The 11,196-nt window shown below is 37.0% G+C and overlaps 2 protein-coding genes across 2 annotated transcripts in view; one reads left to right on the top strand and one right to left on the bottom strand.

Annotated features, from left to right (window-relative positions):
- Nucleotides 1-2,511, top strand: part of LOC107747126 (macrophage colony-stimulating factor 1 receptor-like) — a 34,373-nt gene extending 31,862 nt beyond the window's left edge. The window contains 1 exon segment of the mRNA XM_016561552.1: nucleotides 1,557-2,511. Coding sequence (XP_016417038.1) covers nucleotides 1,557-1,715 — 159 coding nt within the window. The 3' untranslated portion in view covers nucleotides 1,716-2,511.
- A 2,425-nt stretch (nucleotides 2,512-4,936) lies between these two features.
- Nucleotides 4,937-11,196, bottom strand: part of hmgxb3 (HMG box domain containing 3) — a 25,299-nt gene continuing 19,039 nt past the window's right edge. The window contains exons 18-21 of the mRNA XM_016561528.1: nucleotides 8,948-9,081; nucleotides 8,300-8,419; nucleotides 8,008-8,217; nucleotides 4,937-5,522 (exon numbers count right to left, since the gene is read on the bottom strand). Of these exons, the coding sequence (XP_016417014.1) occupies nucleotides 4,989-5,522; nucleotides 8,008-8,217; nucleotides 8,300-8,419; nucleotides 8,948-9,081 (998 nt within the window). The 3' untranslated portion in view covers nucleotides 4,937-4,988. The remainder of the gene's footprint in view (nucleotides 5,523-8,007; nucleotides 8,218-8,299; nucleotides 8,420-8,947; nucleotides 9,082-11,196) is intronic.

Genomic DNA, 11,196 nt, shown 5'->3' with positions numbered 1-11,196 from the left:
GGTTTATTTTAACTCATGTAGTTGTTATATATATATATATATATATAAATAAATAAAATAAAAAATTATATATATAATAATAATAATACAAAAATTAACTCAACAATAACTCAATAACCTTAAAAAAAAACCACACAAAAAAACAGCGATAACATACTTGTCTATATACTTTCAATGTCCATCAATTCCACAAAAGAGTCACCATCTAGACTCTCCAAAAAGTCAGAAAACTTTCCAGATGGACCAAAATACATTTTGTTTTTCAAAAAATAGGTAATTTTTTCTAAGGCAAGGCATGAGGTCATCCCCTTTATCCATTGAGACACGCCAGGACTTTCTTCTTTTTTCCAAGAACATGCAATTACACGTTTAGCTTCCAGCAAACAAAGAATTAACAACAATCTTTCATGTTTGGTAGTTTTAAAGTTCAGAGGACATATATGTAATATACACAACCTGGGATCAAGAGGAATTACTTTACCAATGATTTGACTTATAATATTTAATATTTTAACCCAAAAACAATTAACTTTAGTACATTCCCACATACAATGGAATAAAGTTCCCTTCTCTTGTTTACATTTGTAGCATATATCAGGAATATTCGGGTTGAAGTGATGTAACTTAACTGGAGTGATATATTGTCTACTCAACCATTTATACTGAAGCAGTCTCAAATGGGTACTCATTGTCTGAGTTTGGGCTTTTAAACATGCTATTTGCCACTCTTCCTCAGTTATATCAGCCTGCAGGTCAGACCGCCATGCTTGAAGTCTGTCATTAAATGATTCTTTAGATTTGGCCACAAACTGTTTATATAACACAGATACCTGACCTCTACCTTTCAAACAGTTAAGTGTAATATTTTCCAAAGTAGAAAGAGGAGGCTCAACCAAACTTTGGCCTTGTCTTGATAGAATAAAGCTACGTAATTGCAAATATTTGAAAAAGTGCTTTTGCGGAATTCCAAACCTTGTCCTAATTTCTTCAAAGGACATAAAGTTTCCTTCATTATAGAGATCAGAGACCTTACTCATTATCCCTTACTTAACGCGCAACACTTCCGATGCATTAGCCACTATAGGTAAATAACTATTTGTGCTACAAACCATTGTTTATTATTAAAATTTAGCATTTTAATTTTGGGTTTTGCATTTCAACTTTTGCTCTTTATATTTTTGTGCATTTCAGTTTTGCATTTTTCATTTACATTTTTGCATTTTGAATTTGTATTTTGCATTTTAATACACATTTTGCATATTTTACATTTTCATATAACAATTTCCGGCAACTTTTTGCAGTCTGATCAGATCATGAGATGAGATGTTAAAAATTGAGGTTGATATCATTTTAAATGCATTGCATTGTGGGATATGGTATCTCACACAGTGTGCATGCTGTACTTTTTGAAAAATTTAGTTGGTCTTCCATATATCCCTTCCAAGCATATAGAAAAACCGTGAACATACTGCAGGATTAGTTAATATGTGTTATTTTGAACACAATCTAGTCTGAGTGAGTAATGAACGAGTCATATTCATGAAATATTTCCACAGGAGACACAGTACCAAAATGTCCAGTCAAACGCACACGGTGACGAACAACTAGAGTCATGTGACTCTGTGAAGCATGAAGATGAATCATTTGAGACGTCTTGTGACCAGGAAGAAGAAGATCAGCCGCTCATGAAACCCAACAACTACCAGTTCTGCTGAGGGCCTAACTAACCAGCTAACTAACTAATGCGGGATCTTCTGTCTGAACATCAACAATAGTTGCACAATCCGTCCACAATCACATGCATGTGAACAAAGAACTGATCTGTCGCCAAACACGCTCACCGTGTGATTTTACACGCTCTGCTTTTGTAGTTCTGCTCGCTTGAAATCTCGTAAACAGTCTTGAACTCATCTGCAGAGTTGAAGCGTGTTTAAATGAACCAGTTTCACTTCTCGGCAAAGTCGAAAACCTCCAAACCTCGGATTTGTTTGTCGTCTGATGTGCCTTTTTGGTAACCGTGCGTCTTTTTTGTTACTTGTACTTCTCTGTTGCCCAAGTTGGAAAGCAGCTTGTTCAGCGTTTCAAATGCAAACGCTGCATGTTCCACTTCCACTTCATACTTGATCTGCGTGTCAGTCGTGCTTCTTTCTTTAAAGTAACTGAAAATGAACACAGACACACGTAACTCTTTTTGTGCAGCTAAAATAACTGGAGCCGAATGACACCGGTTAGGGGCGCTGCTATGGTTTCTGGGCCCCCTGAACAGCATATTGACTCGGGGCCCCCTCCACGATCGCGTTCCGGTGGGGGAGCAGCGTTGGGTGGGTGTTCGCGTTCCGGGCCCCCTCTCCCTCGGCGGGCCCTTGGAATTGGCCTAACCTTCCCCCCCATTTACAGCGCCCCTGACACCGGTACCCTTACACATTCAAGCTATAAATGGCCACATTCTTATGTTAAAAATAAAGTGTATACTACATAGCCCCGCACATGACATGCAAGAAAAAATGTATAAATCGTGTGCACGATTTACTAATTCGTTCCCTTGATGTACTAAAACGTGCACACGATTACTATTTTGTTCCCTCAATTTGCTAATTCGTTCCCTCGATTTGCTAAATCGTGCGCACAATTTACTAATTCGTTCTCTCGATTTATAAATCACGTGCATGATTTAGCAAATCGAGGGAACGAATTAGTAAATCGTGCACACAATTTATAAATCGAGGGAACGAAATAGTAAATTGTGCACACGATTTAGCCTACTATTTCTTTCCTGCATGCCATGTGCGGGGCTCCGTAGTATACAACATATACAGCCTACTATTTCTTGTTAAATTGTCAGTGCAACAATATGCTATAACGGCATATTCGGCAATTAAATGTTTATTTTTTTTGCATTATAATGTTGCATTCTAAAGGTTTTTCTTCTCTTTTTTTTTTTTGCATTTTAATTTTGCATTTGCAAGTTACAAATGGCCATGTTCTTGTTAAAAATAAAGTGTACACACCATATATGGCTTAGCCAATTGAACAGTATGCAATAACTTTCTAACTTCTAATTTTGCATTTTAATTTTTTTAATTTTTTTTTGCATTTTAATTTAGCATTTTGCATTCTAATTTTGCTTTTTTATTTTATTTTATTTTTATTTTGCATTTTAGTTTGAACTTACTGTAACGGTCACATAACACTTGCAACCGACATGAATCTCATTAATTGCGCGGCTGAAGGTAATCAGTGCAGGTGAGAGGACAGATATGAAATCATTCTGTCAGTTTGTCTCCTGCTCTAGTTCTTAGTCAATCCTTGTAGGCAAACACAATATTTTATTGCTTCCTGCAGTGATTACGGTCATTTGGAGTGATAGCGTGAGGTCAGCACAGGTTTGGAGGACAGCTGTTGGTGCAATAATGTTTCGGCTGATCGTTGTCTTATTTTTTCAGATAACTGAGGGTCAAAGGTTAAATGTGTTCTCATTTATCACTGAAGCCTTAGAAATGGACCTGAGGACAATGACTGACTGACTGCACAGAAACCATTTCAGGATGAAAAACTAACCATTTGCTTTTCCTTTAATGTAAAATGAAAATTAGACTGTTTCATTTAATTTTCATATGCATATTTACACTTGATTATTTTGATGTGCAGCAAATGTTTATATAGAAGAAATGTTGTAAGCTGAATGTCACATTTTGTTTTCAACAAGTCAAACTCTCAAACAGAAAAATCTGTTGTTTTTTTCTGTAGTTTCTTAACTGTTTGCTGTCAAATGAAGCATCAGACACACACTGCCAGAGTAACTGTAGGTTGCTTAAAATGTGATTATATTAGAACAGTTAGCATTTTAATTTTGCTTTTGCATTTTAATGTCATTTTAAAACTTTTACTTTAGTTGCAACTGAATTTCACATTTTGCATTTTAATTTCATTTTCAAATTTTTACTTTAGTAGAACTCTCAAACAGAAAAATCCGTCTTTTTTTCTGTAGTTTATTAACAGTTTGAAATGGGTAAATCTTTGTTTTTGTACTCCAAACTGTTTGCTTTCATCAAAGTTTATTTGAACTCTCAAATGAAGCATCAGACACACTGCCAGAGTAACTTTAGGTTGATAAAATGTGATTAACCTTTTGTTTTCTTTCTCAAAGCACAAACTGCCATGTTTATATGTTTATATTATGTCCTTATTTACATTTATTCTTATGCAACAATTTTTTTTATGATTCATAGTTCAATTATGTGAGCTTGAATCATTATAATGACGTCTTTTCTCAGTGTTTATCTGTGTTAATAGTTCCCATGAGTCGCATCATAATGAGTTGTGCACCTTTGATAGCTACACATCTGTATATTTTAGTTTTACTACAGAACTTGCTACTGAAAGCTACTAATAAACCATGGAAATGTCTTGTTTTTATCAGTTTATTGGGAGCGATTGTGAGGTCAATCCATGTCAAACATTTGAGTTTGAGCACATTATCTGTTATGAACCGGATCTCTTAGAATAAATACGTCAACATGTCAAAAAGTTTTTCTATGCATGAAAACGCCATCAAAATATGAAATGTAAATAAATACTGTCGGTTTTCCACCTGTAGTGGGTTTCACTTTTCTGTGGGCAATAAAATGCTTGTTATTTACAATCATAAATATGTCAGATACAACATCAGAGACACACAAGGCCAGTTATTTTTCAAGGAACATGAATCTGCAGGCATCATTTACGCACTCTCATGTCATTCCAAACCTGTATTTTACACAAAAGTAGACGTTCACGCTGCTCTTTTCCATATAATGTAAGTGAATGGTGATTTAAACAAGCTTTAAAGCTCCAAAAAGCACTAAAAACTGATTTTTTAGGACAAAATGTAAGATTTATGTGTTTGAAATGCATATATATATATAAACAAAATAAAAAATTGAAATCACACTCTGTCTTTCCAGGCACATTTTGTCTTTTTTATTTTAAAAATGTTGAGTAAACCTGAGTCAGATGAGCATCACCTCCTCGAACACGACTCCGTCCGAGTGTTTGTCCAGTCCTCCGTCAGCCGTTTCCTCCTCCACTTCCTGCGGGTCCGAGTTGATCTGTGCGACTCCCAGCCTGTAGAGGGCGTCTCTGATCATCACCACCTCCCCCGGCTGACAGGCGCTCAGCACCTCCGCGATCTGCTGGTTCACGATGTCTCTGCTGCTCAGGAAGTCCAGCAGGCGGTTATAGAGGTAGTAATACGCTGCGTTATCGAACACGAGAGCTTTCCGCCGAAACGCCGTTGCGCTGCTGTCGTCGAAGCTGGTTTGACCCTCGGGTTTGTCACAGATCTCTGCGACGGCACCAGCGTACGGCTCCAGCTCTTTGCAGAGGGTGATGGCGTGGTGGGCGTCGTGGAGAGCGCTCGGTCTGTCGGGTCGCACTATCCAGCGAGAGGCGGATTTGGTGAGCGGGTGCAGATGAGGGTTGGACTCAGTCGCTGTCAGATCCAAACTGTACGGCTGGTCCTGAAGCTCCGAGCAGGAGACGTACTGAAAGAGGGGAGGAGACAGATGTGATTGACAGTTCAACGGCCAATCAGGCGTTTTAAAATCTGTGTACATGTTCACTGCAAGGACAATTTACCATGAGGTGTACAACTCAACAAAAACCAATTTTTTTGAAGGAATATTTTCATTTTGATTTTATTTGTACAGCGCTTTTCACGTTATTTGACGTCTCAAAGTAGCTTTTCAGAAATAAATGGACTACGTTATGATATTTTAATTTCCTTCATGGAGTTGTCACTATAAATGTTTTGTACAGAAAGAGATTCTTAAACATGTAGCTAAAAACCTCTCCAAAATTGCATTTTATTTGTATATGTGGTAATATTATATAATGTTAATGTCTGTGTGTGCAGGGTTATTACAGTTAACTGAAACTAAAGCCATAAAAAAAACATCACTTGAAATGAATTCAACTTTAAATTAAATAAAATATATATAAATAATATTTTATTTCATTTTATGTGATGTACTAAAACTGAAATAAAAATTAATAATAACATTTTTAAAAAATACTAAAAATGTCAACAACAAAAAAACAACTAAATTACTAAAAGGCCAACTAAATTTTAATTGAAAAAATTAAATTCTTGAAAATATTGGTTTCTTTTTTGTTTTTAAAAGGAAGATATAACAGCAGACAGGTTTTAAAAAATTTTTTAATAATATATTGTGATGACGAATATTGTCGATATAATTTAATAATATAACTAATATTTTTTAAATATATTATTATTAATTATAATAATAATTGTTATTATTTTATCATTTATTAAAAACATTTATCTGACTTTAATAATTAATTAAAAGTAATATATATATATATGTATATATATATATTTCTCGTATATGTTATTTTAGTATAATTGAGATACTATTATAGTTTTTATAATTATTTTTTATATTTTCTGTTTTCATTTTCATTTTAAATTGTGTTTTTGTAATTTTTATGTTTTTGCTTTTAAATGTTTCTATATAATTTTCATACATTTTTATTTACTTATTATTTTATTTAGTTTTGGTTCTTTTAGTACATCAAGTTAAACTAAATGAAAATGAGAAATGTTGTCTTGGCAACTAGCTGAAGTAGAATCATTTTTATATGAAGTAGAATATTTTTTTATTTTATTTCAGTTACTGTTTATTTGATTTCAAGCAAAGTTTTTAGTTTTGAGTTTCAGTTCATTATAATAACCCTTATTGTTTATAAATATTGTTTATAAAGATGTTTTTGTTTCTGCAGCAGTAGTGAAAGAGCTTGATAAGTTATGATTGTTTTGGAGCAATTCATAAGTGGACTTTTGTGAAAATATGTAAATGCAACAGAAGCATTCTAATTAATAAAAAAAATGATCTATTCCTGTCAATCTCTCACCTGTGGTGGTGCTGTAGGGTCAGAGAAACATCCCTGATTTTCCCCCCACATCTGTGAGGCCAGTTGAGGATATAATACATCAGTGCAGAGCGCCACCTTCTGGGCACAATCCGCCACGTACACCGGCGGCCAAAACCTGGACGAAACCAGCAGGTCCAGATGATCTCGAGCGCTTTCTCTGCGGACGATATACTTGGATCCGCACATGACCTGCAGAGATCAGACTCCCACATCAGCTCATCTGATCAAGTCAAATAATCATCAAAGAGCTGTGCTTTAGTGAGTCTGGTACCTGATGAGGACACACTTTACTGACTCTGCCTGCCGTCATGAGCGCGTCGGGCTGCTGTGCCGTCCACAGGCCGCTCTGTGAGTGAGAATGCAGCAAAGACACAGACGCCAGCAGCTCGTCCTGTCAAACGAGACCAGCAGGCCATTCTGTCATGATTACTACAGGAATATTTAGAGGAATTTGACTGAAGGGAGGAGAAAGTGTGATAGAGTTGCTTTGTGTTACTGAATAATAAATATTAGTGATATTATCGCTTTAACTGCACCGACACTATCGGATGAGAACAAACTTTGAACTGAATTAATTTGAATAACGACACTATTGTGCTCTGTGCAGCTGTTCTGTAGATTTCATTACTTTCATTCATAAACTTTAACTGAATTAAAACAAAATCTCAAAAATGTAACTTCTTTTATTTCAGATAGTTGCCAAGGCAACATTTTTCATTTTCATTTAGCTTAACTTGATGTACTAAAATAAATAATAAAACAAAAACAAAAAAATACTTTTTATATTCTAGTATATATATAAAAATTTGTATACAATATTTATAATTTTTTTCTGTTAGTATTAGGTTATAGAATGTACGCATATAGATAGCTGAGTTAAGGTGTGTGTATGTGTGTGTGTGTGTGTGTGGCAGTGTACTTTATCAGTGTCTGCAGCAGCAGGAGTAGTGAAAGAGCTTGATAAGTTATGATTGTTTTGGAGCAATTCATAAGTGGACTTTTGTGAAAATATGTAAATGCAACAGAAGCATTCTAATTAATAAAAAAAATGATCTATTCCTGTCAATCTCTCACCTGTGGTGGTGCTGTAGGGTCAGAGAAACATCCCTGATTTTCCCCCCACATCTGTGAGGCCAGTTGAGGATATAATACATCAGTGCAGAGCGCCACCTTCTGGGCACAATCCGCCACGTACACCGGCGGCCAAAACCTGGACGAAACCAGCAGGTCCAGATGATCTCGAGCGCTTTCTCTGCGGACGATATACTTGGATCCGCACATGACCTGCAGAGATCAGACTCCCACATCAGCTCATCTGATCAAGTCAAATAATCATCAAAGAGCTGTGCTTTAGTGAGTCTGGTACCTGATGAGGACACACTTTACTGACTCTGCCTGCCGTCATGAGCGCGTCGGGCTGCTGTGCCGTCCACAGGCCGCTCTGTGAGTGAGAATGCAGCAAAGACACAGACGCCAGCAGCTCGTCCTGTCAAACGAGACCAGCAGGCCATTCTGTCATGATTACTACAGGAATATTTAGAGGAATTTGACTGAAGGGAGGAGAAAGTGTGATAGAGTTGCTTTGTGTTACTGAATAATAAATATTAGTGATATTATCGCTTTAACTGCACCGACACTATCGGATGAGAACAAACTTTGAACTGAATTAATTTGAATAACGACACTATTGTGCTCTGTGCAGCTGTTCTGTAGATTTCATTACTTTCATTCATAAACTTTAACTGAATTAAAACAAAATCTCAAAAATGTAACTTCTTTTATTTCAGATAGTTGCCAAGGCAACATTTTTCATTTTCATTTAGCTTAACTTGATGTACTAAAATAAATAATAAAACAAAAACAAAAAAATACTTTTTATATTCTAGTATATATATAAAAATTTGTATACAATATTTATAATTTTTTTCTGTTAGTATTAGGTTATAGAATGTACGCATATAGATAGCTGAGTTAAGGTGTGTGTATGTGTGTGTGTGTGTGTGTGGCAGTGTACTTTATCAGTGTCTGCAGCAGCAGGAATCCCACATTTCTCCAGCACGTCTCTGAGCTCCCCCTCACTATGCAGATCCATCTGATTTGGAATCAGACGACCCTCATGGATCAGACGCACCAGAACAGATGGGTCCCCTGAAACACACACACACACACACACACACACGCGTAAAGAGAATAATGCTGAAACCAAGCATTAAAGTGCCAAGTCACCTTTATAATAAAGCCTGACATATAACATAACAGTCTGAAAAATCCACTGAAATGGAAGTTTATTGAACCTTTAGTCAAAATATTTAAAAAAAGGTTTGCACGTGTGTTTTATGTTTTGTATCATATTTGATCCATCAAGTTTTTATGCCTCATATAATCTAATATAGTGAGAATATGGATGAAAAAACAGCTCAATTTTATTGCAATTTGGTGCAGATGCTGAAATTTATATGGACAAAAAGATGAAAGTCTGATTGTAAAGCAAATCAATGAGATCTTTATAACAGTATAGCAGATACTTACATAAAATGATATAAATATCAGTCGTCACTCTATATCTCCAATAATATGTCTTAGTAAGATATTTAAAGGGGTCCCATTATTCTTTTTCACTTTTTTAATTTTAGTCAGTGTGTAGTGTGTACATCAGAGAAAACGAAGAAGAAGAGCTGCTGCAGAGTTAGTGCATCAGAGAAAACCAAGAAGAAGAGCTGCTGTGCTGTAGCGTCAAATTTTCGGCATGTTTAGAACAATCCTTACAAGTATAACACGATGTATCTGGGCGCCGCGGACAGACGCCGAACGGCGCCGCCGGTGTGCCTACACTCATAGAAAATAATGTATTAGAATTTTAAAGACGTGGCGTGACGCGACGCTGGCGCTTCTCGTCCGGTGCGCGACCGCCTGAAACGCAGAGCCGTTTGTGCCAGGATGGGGAGAAAGGTATTTTAATAATGTAAATTATGTGAAAAATAATGCGTTTTTCTAACCACCAAGCATGAGAGCATGTTCTAGTACACCCCCAAAACAAAATCAAGACATTGTAAAAGAGCATAATAGGACCCCTTTAAGACAGCTGATAAGATAGTTGTTCCTTCAAGATGGCGCTGCATATGGCTGCCTCGGTGAGGAGCTCTCCAGTTGTTTTAATGTTTTTGTTAGTTTTTCAAACACAATAAGTTTTACCAGGGATGAGCTGCTGAAACTACTTCTGCTCTACTGAATAAATAAGGACTTTTCAAACTCTGCTGCTCTGTGTTTCATGGAAACCTGGCTGAATTTCCATTCCGGACAGCGCTTTATATCTGCCGGGCTTCCAGCTGTTCAGAGCGGATCTCGACGCAGAATCAACGAGGAAATCACAGACATAGAGCAACAACACCCGGACTCTGTTATAATCATTCCTGGCGCCAAAAGTTACATAGTGCTGCTTTAATAAAGCAAATCTCTCCTGTGAACTGCCAAAATACAGTCATCATGTCACATGTCCTACCAGAGACAGTAATATACTGGACCACTGTTATACCACAATAAGGGATGCATATCACTCTGTCCCACAGGCAGCTTTGGGGCTCTCTGATCACCGTCTGGTTCATCTTATACCGACCTACAGGCAGAAACTGAAACAAGCCGGTGTGACACCAGCCTGTCTGAAAACCTGTGCTGACAAGCTGACACAAGATCACTGGAGCTGTGCGAAGTCCCTTCCTGCTTCAAACACTCCACCATCATCCCCAGCCCAAACAAACCCAAAATCACAGGACTTAATGACTACAGTACAGACCTGTTGCATTAACATCTGAGGTCATGAAGTCATCCCCAGCCCAAACAAACCCAAAATCACATCTCCCTTCCTGCTTAGTACAGACCTGTTGCATTAACATCTGAGGTCATGAAGTCATTTGAGAGACTGGTGTTGGCTTATCTGCAGGACATCACTGGACCCTTACTGGACCCCCTGCAGTTTGCTTATCGAGCAAACAGGTCAGTGCATGATGCAGTCAACATGGGAGTGCATTATATCCTACAGCATCTGGACAAACCAGGGACTTCTGTGAGGAACCTGTTTGTAGACCTCAGTTCAGCCTATCATCCCAAACCAGCACAGCCGTCATTTCAGCAGCTCTTTCTGATTTTGATTCTAAATGCTTAGTTTGATGATCAAAACATGCAATGCAATGCAATGCGATGATGACTGAGAGATGAACTAATGTTCCTCAATAGCCTGATGATCATATTTGACACTCACTGATTGAT

Source organism: Sinocyclocheilus rhinocerous, unplaced genomic scaffold, assembly GCF_001515625.1.
Source record: "Sinocyclocheilus rhinocerous isolate Xijiao unplaced genomic scaffold, SAMN03320098_v1.1 scaffold168, whole genome shotgun sequence".
NCBI lineage: Eukaryota > Metazoa > Chordata > Actinopteri > Cypriniformes > Cyprinidae > Sinocyclocheilus > Sinocyclocheilus rhinocerous.
Note: the sequence above shows the minus strand (reverse complement) of the source record. Positions and strands in the feature narration are given on the sequence as shown.